The following is a 20,286-nucleotide window of genomic DNA, read 5'->3' as shown; positions in this document are numbered from 1 at the left end:
ACTGCTGTGCTGGTGAGACAGCAGAGAAGGAAAAAAGCCCATGGGTTGGGTTATTGCAACAAAGGAATAATGTCGCCCAAATGCAGCAGTGTGGCTCTGTTGTGTGTTTTTGGATGATAAAGGTCTGGGGCGAAAGCTGTGTCAGGCTTGAACTACTGAGACAGATGTATACATATATTTTTTAAATGAAATAATGCAATAATTATCTGTTAAATGTGACAATATTGGAATTTAGTTGAATTCAGTGTTTGAACTGTTTGCTTTTTTCTGTGGCTGCAGGAGCATGATATTGAGACTCCCCATGGCGTTCTCCATGTGACAATGAGAGGCGTCCCCAAGGGCAACAGACCTGTCATCCTCACCTACCACGACATCGGCCTCAACCGTGAGTCAGCCAGAAATAGACTAATCAATACACAATGTCTTTGAGTGTGGTGAAACTGTTGTGTTTTATCTTCTGCACCCAAGAACCACATTCAGGTCCTCGACAGTTTGAACACCTGAACTCTCACGTTATGTGTGTCCTCTGTTTGCACCTTTCCAGACAAGTCGTGCTTCAACACCCTGTTCAACTATGAGGACATGCAGGAGATCACGCAGCACTTTGCAGTGGTTCATGTGGACGCACCCGGGCAGCAGGAAGGTGCACCTCCCTTCCCCAGCGGGTGGGTGACAGGCTGGTTGTGTATGCGCTGATAAATGGGAGCACATGTATTTCAGGACTGGTGGTAGTGGAGCTGCAATCAATTCGTTTATTTAGAAAGTAAAGTGAGCTGCTGGTTCATTTGTTAATGGAAGTACTTTAATTGTCTGTGAGTCAACATCCTGTTTGACTTGTGTGTCAGTATTTATATTTATAACCAATTTAATTTCTGTGGTGAATTCAAACATACAGAGCTGATGCTCTATGTTGTACTTGCACACGCTCACATGTGTTTAATATGTCTCCAGTTACCGCTACCCAACAATGGATGAGATGGCTGAAATGCTGCCCTCTGTGATGACTCAGCTCAAGTGAGTGCTGCCCCCCACCCCCCTCTCTCCACCCCCACTTTCTTTTTGATAGATGATCAATGACAATGTGCATAAATTGCCTATTCATCTCCAGCTTCACGGTAACTGGTGGTTTCTCTGCAGGGTCAACAGCGTGATTGGCATTGGCGTAGGAGCAGGGGCGTACATCCTCACCCGCTTTGCAGTGAGTCAACATCAGGACCAGAGCATCTATACTATTCTTACTCTCAGTCTTTTTTGGCCTCCTCTCTGTCTCGCCTGGAATAATTGAAGGTTTTCTGGCCACACAGCTTGTTACACTGAACATTAAAGCCTCCCATCAAGCCCACACAGGGCATCAGGTTGCTCTACAGTCTGCTGCATATGCTGCCATTCCCCAGATGATGAATCACCTTGGTGATTCTCTCCTTTTGAGTAGCTTTCGTCTTGTTTCCACACTCAACGCAGTGGAGCTAAAAATAAGCCCAATCTGTGTACAACAGAGCACAAGGAGCTAGAAGTGAAAGAGAGGAGTGAGGGAGCACTGAAAGATAAATAATGAAAAGAGAGGATAGTTGGTTGGGGGTGAAAAGAGAGGTGGCGGGAGTAGGAATCGTAGCGTCGGGCTTCCTGTGGAGAGTCTGCTGTTGTTCAGAATAAATAAAGCAAAATTGATTCTGAAATGCATTTGCTTTAAACGGCTTCGAGCAAAACGGTTTTACCCTTGATAGATTTATTGCAGCTGTTGCTGCATTGCATTTGCATCGTGTTGAAAGCAGCATCCGCAGTATTCCCTCGGCATTGGGCAAGATAGGGCTTAGATTCCCCCAGACATCCTCTTTCTGTCTTCAGGCAATGCCAGAGCCGCACCCCTTCATTCAGATGCCCAAGATTCCACCTTCATTGTTATATGTCTTCATTTAAACAGACATTTATTTTATTATATTTCTCTATCAGTTAGAGAACATTGCAGTGTATCCTTTTACCTGCACAATGAAAAAAATGACAAACCTTTAATTGTGAAGATGTAGCTATGCATAGGCACAATTCCTTTAGTTCACTGAACCCAATGAATACTCAGACTAAACACAGTAAATGTCCACAAGAATGAAACGAACTCAAAAAAAACATTCTTTCAAGTCTCCTAAGTCCCTGCTGTTGACACTGACACATGCTCTCCCCCTCCCAGCTGAACAACCCCACCCTGGTGGAGGGACTGGTTCTAATTAACATCGACCCATGTGCTGAAGGCTGGATTGACTGGGCAGCTTCAAAGGTCTGTATTACCACTGCGCTATAAACCTAGAAAGTCCTCAGTATGCTCTGCAACACAGAGCTATTAATTAAATCATTAATCTACCATTTCAGTTCAGTTTCCAGTCTTTTGTTAAGTTGTTATTAATGAATGAATGTTGTAGTTCAAACACTCTCCTGTGTGCTCTGCACCCTAAACAATACAATTCTGTAAAGTGTTATTTATTCCCAGAATTGTATTATGATCTCTTCTATCTTAAGCAAAATGTAAAAAAGATGACTAGTTTTAGAATCATGGATTCTGACACCAAGCGTCATAATATTTTTGTCATATTAAGGGGCCTCTAATCCTGTGTTTATTTGATTATACCTGCTGCTTTTGGGTTAAGAGTTAATCAAAACTAAGCTTCAGATTTTACACAACAGCAGCGTGGAGTCTTTTAGTGTTCACATATTTGGATTAGTTTCATTTTGAGTAGATTAATTTGGCTTCAGGTCACAATGCGGCACTGTACTACTTTATTATAATACTGTGTACATTGTTGTGTGTACTGTACAAGATTGTTCAGGGAGAACATTCTTTGCTGTGTAAGTGTTACACACATTCATGGAGCCAGGGGGAGCCTGATACAACTTGAACACCACATATATCTTTATCTGTCCTGCTGATAATTACTTGACTCAAACTAACAACACTTAAAAAGGAAATTGTGCAACTGCCTCCTTCTAAACTGATCATTATATGTGTCAGCACAGATATAACTGACAGATATTACACTACATGTAAACACAGGCATTGCTATGTTTCCATATAGTGCCATAAGGTTCTGAGGCAATTAGGAAAAGTCAACTCTTGTCTGTTTTAACTGGGTCTGTCTTCTCCTCTTGTGTGCAGCTGTCTGGATGGACCAGTAACTTGGTGGATATCGTCATGGCTCACCACTTCAGCACTGTGAGTTCCTCATGCAGCGCACTATTACTTACCCTATGCTGTTTTGTTTTGTTTTTTTTGTTGTTTTTTTAGTGTCGTTGACCTTTTTCATTGATGACATTAAACAGTAACTGAATCTCAGGAGGCTTTTCTTGATTTCCCTTGATACCTCGCCTCGCACTTATAACAGACATTTACTAATTACCCTATTTCTGGCCTCCGGGATCCATAGACTGCTGGATTCTGACATGAAGATTACTGGCTCGGTTGAATAACTGAAAGTGCTGAAGCTAAGCATGCTGCACATACAGATCTCACAGTTTGTCTGGATGTCTAATGCCAATTTAAACAGCTCCCCGTACATTCAATACATGCTACTTACAAGCACTTTATATGCAGTTTAGCTCATCTCCATTTTAACCTTTATTGCTCCTGCTGTGAAGCAAATAAGTTTTGTAAGCAGAACAAATATTTCCTGTTTGGATCATATAAACTCTTTTCTTTTGACCAGGATGAGCTGACAGAGAACCAGGAGCTGATCCAGACCTACCGTCTCCATATTGCCCAAGACATCAACCAGGACAACCTGGCCCTCTTCTGTGGCTCTTACCAATAGTAAGATCCAGTACATTATTATACTCTGCATATGAATGTTTTTGAATGATGAATGTGATATGAATGTGATTGATATTGATTATAAGGTGCACTGAAAAGCAGGATTTCTACCAGTTCACTGTTTCAGCTGTTAATCATAATTTGTCACCCTGCACCAGCCGTCGGGACCTGGAGATCGAGAGGCCAATTGTAGGTCTCAATGAGGACACAGTCAACACACTAACGTAGGTTTTGAGACCAGTATGACCCAAAAACACATTTGTCTGTGAGTGCACGGTGTGATTTGAGAATGATTACACCTAATGTGTTTCTACGCAGATGCCCTGCGTTGCTGGTGGTTGGTGACACATCCCCTGCTGTGGAGGCTGTGGTGAGTTACACACAAACATCTGAACAACTTAAGGGGCTTGGTGAAGAATTTGTGAGAGAAAAAGAAAAGCTGCTGCTGTTCTTACTCTTTCCAAGTTCAGTATTAACCTCTCATTGATGTTTAAGGTGGAGTGCAATTCCAGGTTAAATCCGACCAAGACCACACTGCTAAAGGTGAGGGTTTTAGCAATAACTTTTATAATGTAAACAATATATGTCATTCATTTAGTAATTGCATAAAGGATCAAATAATGAGACTGGTAACATTCTTTCAGATGGCTGATTGTGGAGGCTTGCCCCAGGTTGTGCAGGTGGGTTTTTTTTTATTTTTTGAGAGACACATCCATTTCATTGAGCAGTTTTCTTGTCTAAATTATCTTCTAACTTTTATCCTTTATCTTTTCACAGCCAGGGAAACTTGCTGAGGCCTTCAAGTACTTTGTTCAGGGCATGGGCTACAGTAAGTAAACATAGTCATGATTTTCACTTTATACTTTTAGAGTGGAAAAACATCTAAATATATAACAGAACTGGTTCAAATCAGCTGTATCAAATGGCCAATGTCCAAAAATTGTTTACAGACTGATACCTCTCTGAGCTGACGTGTTTGTGGTCAAGGTTTGTGTCAATGACTTTCCTGTTGACAAGTGAAGTGGCAAATGTTATTTAACCGAGGATTGTTTTCACCTCAGTTTTCTAAGAGCTGCTGCTGAACAGCCCTGCCGATGGGGTTTGGGCTGTGGCCAACAGTGCATGAAAAGACACTGTTTTTGTCAGCCTGGTCACGGAGAGGCAGCCTGCGCAGCTAGGTGGATGCTAACGCCATTTCCTCTCTGCTCTTTGCAGTGTGTGGCACCCGCAACCCTCAGTAGGTGAGGTGTATGTGCTTCTAGCATGACTGAAAACAACAGCGGCACTCCAGATGCACTGAACAGCAATTTATTTCCTGTTCAGTTCAGAGTTGGCCTAAAAAAAAAAAAGCTGTTTTTTTTTTCTGGTGTGCTTTTCTTTTCTATCCAGAGCTGTTTAATGATGCAGAGACTCAAAGTGCATACTTAAACAGGCCTTCAGGTTTTTTTTCAGGGTCTCATCTGCAAAGAAAAAAACAAACACATTTCTGTCAGACCATACTGACTTGCAGAGCACCAAACAGACTCTGATCCATGGATGGATGAAATCATTAATGTAGGTTTGCTTGCTCTGACCACACAGATGAGGCCTGTGTGTTTCTGTAATGCTAATTCTCGTTTGCTCACTCCTGTTGCCAAACCCTTCACCATGGGAGGCACCCTCGGGTGTAGCTAGTGTGTCAGTGCTTCAGTGTTGCTGTAAAGGCCACAGAGCCCCCTCCCTGTTGAGTAAATGCCACTGCAGGATTAGAACAGATTAAAAAGAGTGTTGCACAGAGAAAGTGTGGAAAATAAATCTCAACACCTCAGCATGTCTCAGAAAGCTGTTTTTTCCCTCATTAACACATCACCACAGTGCGAAATGTGAAAGGGGAAACAGCCAACGAGAACAAAGACTACAGCTTGTAGTTTGCACAGGCACCATGTTTTTCTTACCTGTTGTTGCTAGCAGACAGTTAATTGTCCTCCACAACTGCCAAGCTGCGACAGAGCCTCAGTTTGAATCGGAAAAACACTGAGGTGGGATAAAGCAACATAAGAGCTACCTTTTCAACATTTCTCCCTTTCTCTCCCTCTTTCTTTCCTTCTTCAATCATTGCCTTCAGTTCCCTACGTTCTCCTCAGTCACCTGAGCAACGAATCAGGTATCAGGTTCTTGAGCAACTGCCAGACTATAAGGCTTTGAACCCAATGGCCTCGTAACACGGTGGATGAATTTCAATGTATGCAGAAATTCTCCAGAGAGAGAGCACTGTTTCATATTGGTATTCAGCAGCAGTTCAGTGTGGTGGATACACTGAGAACTATACACAGTGTGATCATTTTGCATACTTTGACACACATTCATCCTCCTGCTGGAGTTTAGCTACTTTTGTCGGCATGGATCTGTCCTCAGTGTCCTCTGTTCTTGCATGACCTGCTGGTGTTGCTTCCCCTCATTTGAGTTGGATTGTAAATGCTGTACTCTGCTTTTGTATTTTTTTTCTGTAGTGGACACACATGCAATAGTTTTTGTTACACATTTATTTTATTAGTCTCCATATTTGAGAATTGTTTGCATGGTAAGCACTTCTGTCATTGTATTTGGCTAAGTGATCCCACACTGCACTGAGTCTGCGTGCTGTGTGAGTGGAGTACTAATGCGTGTTTCTCTGTTTCAGTGCCGTCAGCAGGAATGACTCGTCTGGCTCGCTCACGCACCACCTCCTCCTCTAGCATCACCTCCATGGACAGCAGTCGCAGTCGCAACAACCTCAACAGCCTGCTGGAGAGTAGCACCACTGGGGGCCTGGACAGCCAGGCCAGACCCCAGACCATGGAGGTCTCCTGCTAAACCCCCACCACACCCCTTGCACCCTCCCATAGTAACTTATGTGCCCTCTACCCCCTATCTTTCTGTCTCTCTCTATCCCTCTCTCTCTCTCATCCCACTCCTAAGCAATTCAAAGCCAGGAGGATCTGTAATGAACTACGCGATTAGAAAAGCGGATGTAATAAATATATTAACAGATGCATATTATTAAATATTATATTTAATACACTATAAAAGTCACATTCCTACAAGAAACCATAAGTACATTCAGATGTGTTGTATATTCAGATGGTCAAACCGTATCTTTGACTGTCCAACCTCACTTTCTTGTATTTATTTTTTTTCACATTGTATTTGTTTGTATGTCTTCATACACGCTGTAGAAATCCTCCATGTGTTCAAAGTAACTTGTCAGCTTTTTTTTCATTTAACTGCACAGTACAACACTTTTACTATTTTAACTGTTCTCCTCTGTTGTGAACTCTCAAAATGTGGGCTTTATTGATTGTGAGTCATTGTATCTTTGTTTTTATTCGCAAACTTGCTGCAATGCAAATTAGTCACACACGTATGTAGAGGGATCACTAAACCTACTGTAGATGCAGAAACAGGATTGCAGTCTTTATTTAAAATGACTCCAGAAAAAAAAGACGTGGAAGAACCATTGCATACTGTAGCACACTAAGTAAAACTAAATCAAAGCGGTGGAGAGAACTGCATTTAAACATGAAAGAACATTCAGCGTCAAGAACAAGTTGTGTACCAGTGAATCGACTCTGTCACTGCACGTGCGTTCATTAGTTCATTTTGGATTCTTTTTGTAACTGAACTCATCGTCTCCTTTTTCTTTCTGCTTTGTGTTGATGTTTTTGTTCACTTGAACAGATTCAGTGATGTTTTAACAACCTTTAACAAGTGGGTTCTGATGTGAAAAGTGTGAGTCCCTTCACTGAGGGGCCCAGTGGTGCTTCTCACTGTCTGCTGATTCAACTCATTTATATTACTACTGAATAAAGCTACAACATGAAGAGTTTGTGTTGTGTGTTTGATTATCAGTGTTATACCTCTAATTCTGGGTAATACGTGGCAGTTGTGGTGAATTAACTTGAAAGAGAGAGAAAGAGAAAATACTGTACATCTCTGTGCAGCAAGTACTTGTACTTTTCCTCCTCTGTTAGTGGAAAAGTGAGGTGACTGTGGTAAGTTTGTTTCCAACCACACTTGTCATTTCCTCACAGTGATGACAGTTGTCACAGATGAGGCGGTCTATATTTAGCACAATGAAAGAACAACAATGGTCAGCTGCTTTGCTGCTCAAAATTAAGACATACCAAAGGTCATGGGAAAAAAAAGCACTGATGTTCATGTCACCCAGTGATTCTTATCTTATCATTCTCCTCTATGAGACACTTCAATATAATTTTCCTCAACTGATAATCAATGATAAATGAACTGAAATATTTTACATGTAGAGGTGGGCACGATCACGGTTTCACTGTATCAGATTGCAGTGTAAAAGGTTGTGCGTCCAACTCCTCTGCACTAAAATCAAAACAATTAGAGATAACACTGTTGTATTTCATTGCAAACCAAATAAAACATTTTACTACAGAATACTTAATGTGGAGGTGGATAATACACACATTAATCGGAAATTTGCAATTTTTGATATGGAAAGATTGAATTACTGATATTTTCTTTCCACCCGTGTCTTACAGGCTCTTCTCAGTGATTCGGCACAAATCTGATCTGTTAGTGTTTCCATCCTCAGTAGAATTCTTCTTTTGGGTCTAAAGAAACGCACAGTACATCTGATGAAAGATTAGGCTTAGAGGAGACAGGACCTTGCTTTGGCCTTATCAAAGTCTTACTAGCATCTGTGAGCACGAACATCTCTCTCAGCATCGACTGAAACCAGAAATTGTATCATTCCTGCCACCCCTGATGTGCATAAATTATTTATTTTCCCTTGACCTTTTCACACCCAAATGATTCTGGTGTACACAGCCCCCCTGTTTCCAGTCATATTGCTCCACCACTGCCCTGTTTGCTTGACTCTGCAGTATCAGCATGATGGACGGGACTGCTGATAAATCAGGCAGGAGTGAGCTGTCAGGAGAAGCTTCATCACGCTTCTGCAGAGCTTTGACTCTTATCTGATTTTAACCTCGATGGCAACATTTTAACATGACTGAGAACGACTGAATGACTGAGAGGGAAAATATGGTCAGTGCCATCACGGTACAGCTGTAAAATCTAAAAGGAAGCACGTGTAACTTTATTCAGTGTAAACCTGTTTACACAAACTCATTCTGAAATGATGTCACCACCTCAACCCACCACACTGCGCCACAGGGTGCATGTACATGTGTATGTAAACTCGGCTTACGCAGACATACAGTTAATTCCATAAACAAGTGATGCACATTCAGCCCTGCCTGATAAACAGCCTGCATCAGAGACCAGGATGAGCTGTTCTGAGTCAGGATGTCAAGGTCTTTGGCGTCACAGGAAGCTGCATTTGGGTGACATACATAAAGACCATACAGGAAGCACCGTCTCTTGAGGCAGATGAGCATTTCTCACCAAGAAGACTTGCAGTTTATTAGTCGCTCTGAGAAGGATCTGGCCCATTATTTCTGGAGACTATAATTTCTGCAAAAACATTTTCGATACAGAAACTGAAGGAGGTGAGTATGTTACCTGCTCTGAGGCAGATATTTTGCTTAATAACCTGACTAAATGCCTTATCACTTGTTTTATATGAAATATTAATCATTTTAATTTAAAATTATAATAGATGAACAGAGAAATCAGCTACGGTTTTAAGTGTGTTTTAGTTTATCCAGAGATTTTATGAACTTGCTGCTGCCAGCATGAAAAAGTACTTTGCCTCGTGAGAATAAAATCTCCCCTTTCCATTATTTTAAATACAGCTTTTACATGTACCTTGAGTAAACTTCATTCCTCGTAAACATGTTGCATGGAAATTTGACACATGGTAACTGTGGCTCTTGTTGTGGTTAAGCGCCTTCCTGTATCATCTAGGTGTTGCTGCCAGGTAACAAAATAGTGTGCAGCACTTGTGAGCTGTTTCGCTGATGGCAGTCATAATGAGAGAACTGGGGGAATAATCAAATAATAAATCTGTGATAATGAAGGGCTTTAAAGACATAACATTTTCTCATTATGGTCCCTATCTCACCTTTTTGTGTCTCTTTTTTCAGTCACAATAGCCATTTCAAGTCAGCAAGAAGCCAAAGAACATGGGAACCTGCCCCATCAGATGTCAATCAAACCTGACAATCCTTGAAAATCCTCCTGAACCTGCATCACCAGGTAGGCTCAATCCCCAAGACATCAACACAGAAAATAAAACAATGTAAAAAAAAAAAAAAAGTAACAAACCAAATTTGGTTAATCATATTCATCTGATTCTGTCCCTCTGCAGACCCCCAGGAAAGCATATTTGTATCCCTCCATGACTACCCATCCTTTGGTCACACAGAATTGACCATGCACATTGGGGAAAGGCTGACCATCGTATCAGAGTACGTGATGCAGCTCCTAATGTTTCACCTTCACCCTTGTTTTCACCCGTAGACAGACACAATTAGTCATGATTGCTTATTTTCTCCAATAGTGATGGTGATTTTATGATGGTGAGGTCCACAACCACAGGCCATGAGAGCTACATTCCCACCAGCTACACCGCCAAGGTGACACACAGGTAAGTTATAGCCATGGAGACACATGTCTGTCTCAGGACTGTGTGTGCGTGTATGTGTGTGAGAAACCAGAGTTATGCATGAGTGAAAAGAAAGGCGGGGAGTTCCCTGAAGGTGGGAGTAGTTTCTGTGTCTGTGAACTTTGCCTCAGTGGAGACAGATGTTTGGAACAAGACTTCTGTTATCTCCAGTGACATGACATCAGCCTCTGCCTCCTGCAGTTTCAGTCCTCCTCCAGTGGGGAATGTACTCTGATATTGTTACAGTGGATTTTCCAAACCTAAAAACAACATGAAAATATTTTTTCTTTGACTGCGTGACAACAGTCTGTCTCATTGTTCCACTCGTCTAAATGTCTCCTGTGTCTTCTTCTCTCTGCTCAGGTGGCTGTTCACAGGCATCAGCAGGTACAAAGCAGTGGAGCTGCTGATGCAGCCCAATAACCAGAGTGGATCCTTCTTGATCCGAGAGTCAGAGACAAACAGAGGTTAGAGCTTTCTTTCTTTCTTTCTTTCTTTCATAAAAATAAAATGAGCCTTAAAATATTATGTGAAGTGGATGCAAAATCATTGTCACAGTTTCTAAAGCTGTTCTCACTTGTACAAGATTTTCTTTGTAAAGTGACAGTACATTGTAATGAGGTTTATTTAAGGAGTGGCTTCATTTGCTTTAGAGAATGACTTGTGTGGGTTAATAACTGAGATCCATTAAGTTTAAATGCTGCATCTGTGTGCTGTTTCTGTCTTTAGATTGTTACTCGCTGTCCGTCCTCAGGAAAACCAACACCTCGTACCTAGACTCTGTGAAGCACTACCGCATCTCTCACCTCCAAAATGGCTGGGTCTACATATCTCCAGGAATCACCTTCCCCTCACTGCATCACCTGGTGCAACACTATTCAGGTTTGAACAGAGGATATAATGCTGTTTTCTCACCTCAACCCCCAAACCCTACAAGAGTGATATTAAAATGTTCTCTCCTTTTTCCAGAGTCTGCAAATGGATTGTCCTGTCGGCTGACGGAGCCTTGCTTCATCCAGGGTTTAGATAACGCTAGAGAGGCCAGGCCTACGCCCACAGCTATCAGGAGGCCTACAGTCAACTGGAAGGACATCAGCAGGTGTGGCAGACTCTCTCTAGCCTTGCTCCTACTGATGACGGCCACAAGATGTCACTCTGTAGCTTGGTGTGGAGTGGCCTTCTGCCTGAGCCCCTCATGGTGCCCTCATTAAAACAATTAATTAATCCGATCTTAGTGGACCCTGTCACTTTCAGTTTTTTGTTGACACTGTGTCACAAAGATGTTGATTCAACGCTACAATAATTTGTGTGAAGAGTGTGTACACCTACAGATAAGCCAACAGATAAGACTGCAGTTGCACTGGGTATCTGCCAAGTTTGACAGTCTGTAACTGTGAGCAGCGAACTTCCTAGCCTACAATAGATGATAGTTATTTAATTCAGTGCAACATCTTTCCATGTTCACACAGCAGTTAAAACAGAAACTTCATCCATGTTTGGGACATTGTGGAAAAAGTCAAATTGAAGCACTTTCTTTTGACCAACCTTATTCATTAAAATCCCTTTCTGTCTCCTCTCAGGTCGGTGATCTTCAGGAGGAAGAGAACAGAGTCAGACAACTCTCTGGTGAGCGAGGGGCTGAGGGAAGCCATCAGCTCTTACCTGCAAATGACAGAAGGCAATGACCACAGCTGGGACACGTGAATAAAGACAGGGGATCAATGTGAAAGAAAGAAGTCAGACAGAAAGAGAGCGGTCAAATACTGGCCTGGCTCACCTGCAGCTTGGGCACGCCAAAGGAAGAGGATGTCTGTACGCCCAAATGTAGACTTCTCATACTGCCCTGTAGTAGCAGGAGGGCTGAGACACTACAGTGCTTGGGGTGGTGACATACTGTATGTCAGCAAGAGACTCTTTTTTATATCCAAAACGACATGCGGTGTATGTGTGAGCTGAAAATGAAGACAAATAGAGACATTTGTTCTCATTTGTTTTCAAACGTTGAATGTATTAATTTATAACCATATTTGTTCACGCTGTTTGAATGCAATATTGTATGTTAATATTAATGTAATATGATTGTTATCATGGGTATGTTATTGGAATCCAATAAAATACGTCAGCTTTGTGATAAATGGGCAACTCAGATGACCATCTAAACACAAGAGATTTAGTGTTTTCTTGGTATTGCAATGTATGTGATCATAATAAACAATTTGCATAAAATGCAGGTGTGGTTGGCGCGACTGGATTCTTGCAGAGTGTGTTTCTCCGCCAGCAGGTGCCGCTTAATTACCTCCAATAATTCATCAAAGCCTTCCACTTCCTGCCCGAGCAGTTCCGTTCAGGAAGAAGAAATAATGGCGACGCTTCTGGGGTCCGAGTCCCCTTGTACAGGAGGAAAACGAAGAAATTGCAGTAGCAACATTGTCACAAAGTTAACGGCCAGTAAGATTACTGGCCAGGGTTTCAGCCGAGGGACACAGGTAAGAGAAACGATGCATGTTACGACAATAAACACATCCGAAAGTTGGTCGACTGAGACCAGGGACTTGCGCTTGGAATCCAGCCTGAAAACGCAGACGTTGTCCTGGAGACTTGACTGGACGTGAAGTCTGTATTGTCCGCTTTGTCTTTACAGCTAGCTACGACATGACGAGCGTTTTTCAAAACGTAACCCTTTAACTTTGACACCACTGAGTTCTGTACAACAGCGTTTGCTCAGTGACAAGCAAAATAATGTTAGCACTACAACAACTGTATGAGGCGAGCTCCGCTTCAAATGGGTCTTTGTTGTTAGCTCCATGTTAGCTTAGCATTATAGGCCAGGTTAACTACGACATAAATACACTTTGAACTAAAAATGTGATGGGATATTTTTGTTTCTATCGGATATTGGAGTGTCAGTGTTACTGGAGAGCCTATAGTTCAATTTTAGAGGCGCTTAAATCAACGGTGTGTTAATCAACGGCAGTCACGTCGGCTAATGTTAGCAAACAGGGTAACGTCAGCTAGCTAGCTAAGCCAGCTGAACAGCTCAGGTGATTACGTAACGACACACTAACCACAATAACTATCTTTTCCATAAATGGATACGCCACAACAGCTGTTTGGACAAGTTAATGTTAGCAAGTTTATTTTTATTTTTCACACAAACAAACATTTACACAACGTATGTAGCTTTGGAGAACATATTTGTCCGGGTAGTTTTGATTTTATCTATTTTACGTCAGCTGTTATGTTTTTTGTCCAGTCCTTATGCATGTTGACGTCGCTTTAGTGCATTTGACTCATTTAGTCACCGTGCATCTGCTCCTCTTTCTATGCTGCACACCTACAGTAAACCGTCGAGTTGAGGAGCCAATAAAGCTATATATATATATATATATATATATCAGTGCACCTGCAATATTTCTGCGTGTCGTGCCTCTTACCGTCCTTGCTGACTTGCAGTTTTCGAGGTAACGTAATGTAGTGCTTCTCATTGGTGATTTTGATGAGAAGCCTTATCATGACACGAACTCTAAGTGTCTTTGTTTTACGAAAATATCCCCCAATAAAGTCCTGTCAAATTCGACCACTTTTCTCAGGTAGCTCAGGGAGTGTTGGGTCAGCTACCATAATGTACACGGGTGTCAGTGCTGCCAACACATCGGATCACATTAATGACAGGTTTTTGGTGTCAGGGTAGGTGTTCAGGAGTGGAGGTCATCAGCTGTCATCAGTGGGCCAAAAGCTGCTGCAGCAGACAACACAAAAATATTCCTCATACAGATTACTTCTTCTGTCCTGTTTGCGTTTTTTGCGTAAATTTGAGAGGAAAGCACCGTGGACCCAGAGTTTATACACATGACCTTAATATTAAATACAACTGAATAAAACAAACTTGCCCCATGAGGGCAATTTGTAATACTCTGAGAGCTGCAGTGATTGTAAGTATTATGATTTTAAAATGTATAATGATTGCAGATAAACTTTTCATTTGGTTTTTGGAATATGATGCCAGAGTTAAAGGGAATCAAATTTTTATTATTCAGCATTTTAAATGAAAAGAGTCCTTGGTTGATCTGACTGAGCTCCTTGTAAACCCCAGATTTTACTAAATGTTTTTTCCTTGCAGAAAGACAAATTACTTATTTCAGGATTAAATGCAAGCAGGAGATCTCAGCAGTTTTTACATTCTGTTTAGGCGAGGCATTAATGTGGAATTCTCTATGACTAGTTCTCTATTGTCATGCAATGAGAGAGAAAATGTTTGTGTGCATTTATTACTTGCAAAGACAATATCCATTTGGTAAATAAAGAAACCGCCCTCTTCTGTGACCTTTCCAAAAACCTCAATTCAGAATGCCCCACAAGATTTTATTCCTAATTAGGGAAAAACTCAACACAGCACACTTATGATTGGATCACTTTGCTGATGTCCAGTATACTAAAGGTCAATTTTAAGATACTTTAAGGGATATAATAGAAATCTTCTGAAAGTGCTTTGAGTTTCCATTCTGCTTGTTTCAGTAATCTGCTGAGGTGTGGCTCAGCTTTAATCTCAATTTAAAAGAACATTGAGAACGATTCTCTGGGGCCTTTTGTTTGTTTTAAAAGTTTTATGCATCTTTTGTGGAAAGAAAGATGGGGAAACAGAATGAGTATTTATAAGCAATATGTATTAAGTTTTGTATTTGATAAACACACTTTATAGACTGCATATCTTTTTCTTTTTTTTTTTTTGTTTACTGTGAATCACACTGCTTCCCTCTCTATGAAACATGATAAGGTCAAAATAAAGTTTAAATCGCTCTCAAGATTGCAGCCTGACATCCACTAGTACAAGTAGAAATAGACCTTTAAAACCCTTCTGAAGCCCTGATACGAATAAACATGCATTTCCACTGTCTTTATACACTGTTTAAGTTTGCCTCTCATTAAATGTCGTAGCTCCCAGGAGGCCTGCTCCAGGAGAGAGATAAACGGGCCAAGTGGAATGGCATCCCTACTCTGCTGCAGAAGCTCTACGAGAGCAGCCATCCCAACAGTGACCTCTCCCATGCTCACAACTTTCTTAAGGTAATCACACAGCATTAGTCCATTCAGCAATGATGGTGTGGAATTACTGCTTTTAGCTACTTGTTGGAGAATGTTTCAATTGGAGCCAGGCTTATGTAAATTACATGAGAACAATGATTTTTGTCAGGTATTATCATCCCACCTCTCCATGGAGGCCATGTCTTTTGTCACAGAGGACAGGAAGACCGCTCAGGAATCCACCTTCCCCAACACTTACACCTTTGACCTCTTTGGTGGAGTCGATGTAAGTTTGACATTCCTGATGCCTGATACTCTATTATTGTTTGAAATGGAGACACTGAAGCTTGTTACCTTTGGAGAACCGGTTGTCATGTGTAGTATAACTCATACTGAGACACTGTAGAAATAGAAAACATATTGAATGCTCATTTTACTCTTTCCCAACAGCTGCTTGTGGAGATCTTGATGAGACCCACACTAACTATGCAGAAGAAGAAACCCAAAAGTATGTAGCTGACATCACATCTGCTTTTTATTTGGAAGTTAACAAATTTTTACATGAAGATATTTGAGCTGAATTTAAACTAACGTCTGTGTTTCTGTTACAACAGTGAATGATGACTTGGTTAAGGACTGCCTTAGTGTTCTCTACAACTGTTGTATATGTGTAAGTATCCTATTACATTTCAGTACATATTAGAGAAATGTCAGAGGTGCATCATACCTTGCTTAAACTTAGCACATGTATAAACCTTGAAGTATTTTGTGCAGTTACGTTGTCTAAAAACAGGGTAATTTTTACAGATAGGAATGAGCTCAGGATTTCATTTCTGTGCAAATTTTCCTCTTTCAATTGATAGACGGAGGGGGTCACGAAGAGCCTGGCAGCGAGGGATGACTTTGTCCTGTTTCTCTTCACCCTGATGACAAACAAGAAGACCTTCCTACAGACTGCTACTCTAATTGAAGATATTCTAGGAGTCAAAAAGGTCAGAGTTATACTTGGATTAAATCCTCAGCATCAGCATTAAACATTGTTTATGGTCCTGTTAACTAAAGAGTTGAAAGGTCTTTAAAGTCAGTTTATGCAGTGACATTTGGCAAGCCAGTGGTCTTCATGCAAAGTGATAATTTTCTTTGACACTGTTTGTTAAAAATCGGTCAAATAAATATTTAATCTTTTTTGCTAGGAAAATGTTTTGCTTTTTGCTTTCTTTTTATATTTTCTTGAACAAAGTAGCAGTTATTCCTGATTTTGGTCACGTTACTAAACCCTACAAGAATTGACATTTTAAACCTCTGCAAAACCATGGCAGAAGTATCACGCTGCTTCAAGACGTCTTGTATTTGTTTAAACAGAATGCAACACAGAAGGGCAGTGAATTCCTCATGATCTTACATTTAAAAAAATTAATGGTTATGTTAACATCTTGCAACAAGCAAAGACATCTATTGTTTTCAATTGTTTTTGCAGCAATGGAGAATTTAGTCTATGAAAAGACATACATCTGCCCTTGTGATTGTTTTTAAGTCCCCTGTTGCAGCCTTTCGATCCCTTTTCTTTCAATATGTGGATGAAAGGTCCCTGAGAAGCTGATGTATACACAGGTATACTGTGCATGGGTAATTTATTGGACCTAAGGAAGTAATCTTCAGACAGTGCTTTTGCCTGTTGTTATTTCAGTTACAAATAGATCAAAACATCACAGGGAGTTCAATCTGGAAAAAGAAATTAACCACTGCTACAATCACGGAGTGAGAAATGTATGCAAGTCACAATTGATCCTTGATCTATGATACTAATTATTTGATTGTTGTCAATTTTGTAAATGAAAAGGCTAAATTGTGTTTAGCAGGTAGTAAATCCAGGGCTAATCTTATAACTTTTCAATGTTGTATGTCTGATTCCAATCTGCCTTGAGATTGGTAACAGTTAATGTGTTTACATTTTTAAGGAGATGATCCAGTTAGAAGGCATCCCCAACCTATCAGGACTGGTTCAAAGCTTTGACCAGCAACAGCTGGCCAACTTCTGCCGCATCCTGTCTGTCACCATCTCGGAACCTGATGTAGGAAATGATGACAAGCACACCCTGCTGGCCAAAAATGCCCAGCAGAAACGCAATGCTAGCCCCTCACGGGCAGAGGTCAACCAGGGTAAGTTGTCTTTGGATTACAGAGCCCAAACAGGCTATGTAACATTTTTGTACCTTTGTAAAGAATGGATCAGTAAATTGTGCACTGTCAAATGTTCTTTTCCAACAGTTACCCTGCTGAACATCCCTGGGTTCATTGAGCGGCTGTGTAAGCTGGCCACTAGAAAGGTGTCTGAGGCCACAGGGGCAAACTTCCTGCAGGAGCTGGAGGACTGGTACACATGGCTGGACAATGCTTTGGTGCTGGACGCCCTTATGCAGATGGCTACTGAGGACGCTGAACAAAGCAGTACAGGTGAGTCACCAGTCACTTGTGCTGCTAGTTCTTCACCTTACTTAAATCCTACAGACTTTGATTGAGATCATTTTTTTCCCTCACTTTTAGAGTCATCAGATGAGAGTTCCCTGGCCACTAGCCCCCTGAGACATCGACTGCCTCAGTCCATGAAGATCGTCCATGAGATCATGTATAAAGTGGAAGTCCTCTATGTGCTATGTGTCCTTCTCATGGGCCGACAGAGGAACCAGGTACTTAACAACACATCTCCTCTCTACCCGAGCTTTAAGCGGGAGGGTTTACTCTCGGCAGAGTGTAGTTCTCTGACCACTGTATTATGTCTCTGCACAGGTCCACAAGATGCTGGCTGAGTTTCGTCTCATCCCAGGACTCAACAACCTGTTTGACAAGCTGATCTGGAGGAAATACACTGCTTCAAATCATGTGGTGCACGGCCAGAATGAGAACTGCGACTGTAGTCCAGTATGAACTTTTAACACCACACTCTTGGTAATTAAATGGAACCTTTTTAAAGTTTAACATAACCATTAATACTTGTTACTCTCATCATACAGGAAATATCCTTCAAAATTCAGTTTTTGCGGCTGCTCCAGAGTTTCAGTGATCACCATGAGTAAGTGAGCCTTAATTCAGTCACCTTGGGTCAACTTCCTGTTTTAAGTTCAGTTCATTTTTAAAAATGTGTTTCCTGTCTTTCAGGAACAAGTACCTTCTGCTGAACAGCCAAGAGCTGAATGAACTGAGTGCCATATCCATGAAGGCTAACATCCCTGAGGTGGAAGCTCTGGTCAACACAGACAGAAGCTTAGTGTGTGATGGGAAGAAGGGCCTCCTCACGCGCCTCCTCGCTGTCATGAAGAGGGAGCCTCCAGACTCGTCCTTCAGGTCAGCATTGTATAGGCCAAAGATGAAGATGCAGGAGATGAAGATGTTGAAATATTAAGTGTCAAGCTACTTGGAAAAAGTCAAACATCCCTATACTGGAGCAAAAGACAGATTTCTCAAGATTATAGTCTAGTTCTGCTTTTTATAGTTTTGCCGACTCTTTCTGTTGTATGTGTAGATTTTGGCAGGCAAGGGCAGTGGAAAGTTTTCTCAGAGGAGCCACCTCCTATGCAGACCAAATGTTCCTTCTGAAGAGGGGACTCCTAGAGGTATCTACAGCCACAGATTGCTTTTTCTCATTCCACAGTCCATATCCCACAGATCTCTCCTTGATTTTTGACTTGTCTTGATTAGTTTCTCACTTTCTGCTTCCATCCCTCTACAGCACATCCTGTTCTGCATCATAGATAGTGGCTGTACCTCTCGAGATGTCTTACAGAGCTACTTTGATCTGCTGGGAGAGCTCATGAAGTTCAACATTGATGCCTTCAAAAGATTCAACAAATACGTCAACACTCCAGAGAAGGTATAATTGTACACCTATATGCCTTACAGGAAGGAATTGTATACGCTTGCAACCTTTTCTCAACTTGTGTGCTGCATGAACAAAAGTGTCTAAAGCATAGTATAATGTGATCTCTGTTCTGTAGTTTCAGACCTTCCTGACACAGATCAACAGCTCTCTGGTGGACTCTAACATGCTGGTGCGCTGCATTGTCCTTTCGTTGGATCGCTTTGAGAGCCAGACTGAAGATGTCAAAGGTAAACACATGTCGACTAGTGACTATACTGACCAACCTCATCTAAGTTGATAGATAATGTTAGGCCAGATTCCTGTTAGAGTCAAAGCATTGATGTCATTGTTTTGTAACACCCACCCCCCCCCCCCCCCCCCCCCCCAGTGGTGGAGGTACTTTCTGAGTGCTGCCTGCTGTCCTACATGGCCAGAGTTGAGAACAGGCTTTCCTTCCTCTTTCGACTGATCAACATCATCAACGTACAGACTCTCACACAGGTCTTGTTTCATTTTCACTTTTTCACTTGTTTAGGGAAACTCAACAAGTTGTTCAATAAAGAATTCTTGGTCTGAAAATTTTAACTTAAATTAATATCAGCTTCAAATAATTTTTAATTGATTTCTATCTCTAAGGGTTAATCCAAAATACTTTATCACTCAAGTTTCCTTTGTGTCTCCATCCCATCCCTGCAGGAGAATGTGAGCTGTTTAAACACCAGTTTGGTGATCTTGATGCTGGCCAGAAGAAAGGCTAAACTGCCCTTCTACCTCAACGCCCTGCGGGAGAAGGAGTATGCTGAGAAGTACCCAGGCTGCCTGCTCAACAACTTCCACAACCTACTGCGCTTCTGGCAGCGCCACTACCTCAACAAAGACAAAGATAGCACCTGTCTGGAGAATGTGAGTAGCTCTTGCTTTTTCCTGCATACAGTTAAATTTAAGCAAATATCTTCATTTCACCAAAGTCTACAGCTGCATCACACAAGCAGCAACTGAGAGTCTCCTCATTCTCTGCTGTTAACTTTCAGTGTCACAGAATCAAAACATGATGGC

At 41.5% G+C, this 20,286-nt stretch overlaps 3 protein-coding genes across 10 annotated transcripts in view; all 3 read left to right on the top strand.

Moving 5' to 3' along the window:
• ndrg3a (ndrg family member 3a) overlaps positions 1 to 7,632 on the top strand; it is a 32,963-nt gene extending 25,331 nt beyond the window's left edge. For 5 of the 8 annotated variants that reach the window (XM_071493383.1, XM_071493380.1, XM_071493381.1 and 2 more), the window contains 14 exons: positions 280 to 385; positions 545 to 665; positions 952 to 1,014; positions 1,138 to 1,198; positions 2,183 to 2,269; positions 3,143 to 3,199; positions 3,690 to 3,793; positions 3,952 to 4,017; positions 4,112 to 4,163; positions 4,289 to 4,336; positions 4,438 to 4,473; positions 4,571 to 4,622; positions 5,898 to 5,936; positions 6,453 to 7,632. In XM_071493383.1, the coding sequence (XP_071349484.1) occupies positions 280 to 385; positions 545 to 665; positions 952 to 1,014; positions 1,138 to 1,198; positions 2,183 to 2,269; positions 3,143 to 3,199; positions 3,690 to 3,793; positions 3,952 to 4,017; positions 4,112 to 4,163; positions 4,289 to 4,336; positions 4,438 to 4,473; positions 4,571 to 4,622; positions 5,898 to 5,936; positions 6,453 to 6,625 (1,065 nt within the window). In that variant the 3' untranslated portion in view covers positions 6,626 to 7,632. The remainder of the gene's footprint in view (positions 1 to 279; positions 386 to 544; positions 666 to 951; positions 1,015 to 1,137; positions 1,199 to 2,182; positions 2,270 to 3,142; positions 3,200 to 3,689; positions 3,794 to 3,951; positions 4,018 to 4,111; positions 4,164 to 4,288; positions 4,337 to 4,437; positions 4,474 to 4,570; positions 4,623 to 5,897; positions 5,937 to 6,452) is intronic. The other 3 variants (XM_071493385.1, XM_071493382.1, XM_071493387.1) reach the window with 1 other exon arrangement.
• A 1,420-nt stretch (positions 7,633 to 9,052) lies between these two features.
• On the top strand, positions 9,053 to 12,582 carry LOC139630194 (src-like-adapter 2). The gene is made up of 8 exons (XM_071493388.1): positions 9,053 to 9,294; positions 9,832 to 9,943; positions 10,056 to 10,155; positions 10,248 to 10,334; positions 10,716 to 10,819; positions 11,082 to 11,234; positions 11,322 to 11,451; positions 11,933 to 12,582. Exons 2-8 carry the CDS (start codon positions 9,871 to 9,873, stop codon positions 12,054 to 12,056), a joined length of 771 nt encoding a protein of 256 aa, XP_071349489.1. The 5' UTR covers positions 9,053 to 9,294; positions 9,832 to 9,870; the 3' UTR covers positions 12,057 to 12,582.
• Positions 12,583 to 12,677: 95 nt separating this feature from the next.
• Positions 12,678 to 20,286, top strand: part of trpc4apa (transient receptor potential cation channel, subfamily C, member 4 associated protein a) — an 11,783-nt gene continuing 4,174 nt past the window's right edge. The window contains exons 1-17 of the mRNA XM_071493375.1: positions 12,678 to 12,838; positions 15,288 to 15,416; positions 15,544 to 15,660; positions 15,825 to 15,882; positions 15,989 to 16,044; positions 16,238 to 16,366; positions 17,333 to 17,534; positions 17,643 to 17,828; positions 17,919 to 18,061; positions 18,162 to 18,293; positions 18,386 to 18,444; positions 18,531 to 18,716; positions 18,895 to 18,985; positions 19,102 to 19,242; positions 19,367 to 19,478; positions 19,619 to 19,731; positions 19,927 to 20,133. Of these exons, the coding sequence (XP_071349476.1) occupies positions 12,713 to 12,838; positions 15,288 to 15,416; positions 15,544 to 15,660; positions 15,825 to 15,882; positions 15,989 to 16,044; positions 16,238 to 16,366; positions 17,333 to 17,534; positions 17,643 to 17,828; positions 17,919 to 18,061; positions 18,162 to 18,293; positions 18,386 to 18,444; positions 18,531 to 18,716; positions 18,895 to 18,985; positions 19,102 to 19,242; positions 19,367 to 19,478; positions 19,619 to 19,731; positions 19,927 to 20,133 (2,187 nt within the window). The 5' untranslated portion in view covers positions 12,678 to 12,712. The remainder of the gene's footprint in view (positions 12,839 to 15,287; positions 15,417 to 15,543; positions 15,661 to 15,824; positions 15,883 to 15,988; positions 16,045 to 16,237; positions 16,367 to 17,332; positions 17,535 to 17,642; positions 17,829 to 17,918; positions 18,062 to 18,161; positions 18,294 to 18,385; positions 18,445 to 18,530; positions 18,717 to 18,894; positions 18,986 to 19,101; positions 19,243 to 19,366; positions 19,479 to 19,618; positions 19,732 to 19,926; positions 20,134 to 20,286) is intronic.

The sequence above is a fragment of the Trachinotus anak genome, unplaced genomic scaffold, assembly GCF_046630095.1.
Source record: "Trachinotus anak isolate AG129_WGS33_773 ecotype Australia unplaced genomic scaffold, CSIRO_AGI_Tana_v1 ptg000013l, whole genome shotgun sequence".
In the NCBI taxonomy this organism is placed as follows: domain Eukaryota; kingdom Metazoa; phylum Chordata; class Actinopteri; order Carangiformes; family Carangidae; genus Trachinotus; species Trachinotus anak.
The sequence above is the reverse complement of the archived record's forward strand: the minus strand, read 5'-3'. Positions and strand labels throughout refer to the sequence as shown.

Bases quoted from the DNA above. Each gene is read 5' to 3' on its own strand.
- LOC139630194 (XM_071493388.1), top strand. From the start codon at position 9,871: ATGGGAACCTGCCCCATCAGATGTCAATCAAACCTGACAATCCTTGAA. The intron at 10,156-10,247 runs GTACGTGATGCA...TTTCTCCAATAG, and splicing joins AGGCTGACCATCGTATCAGA to TGATGGTGATTTTATGATGG. The intron at 10,820-11,081 runs GTTAGAGCTTTC...TTCTGTCTTTAG, and splicing joins AGAGTCAGAGACAAACAGAG to ATTGTTACTCGCTGTCCGTC.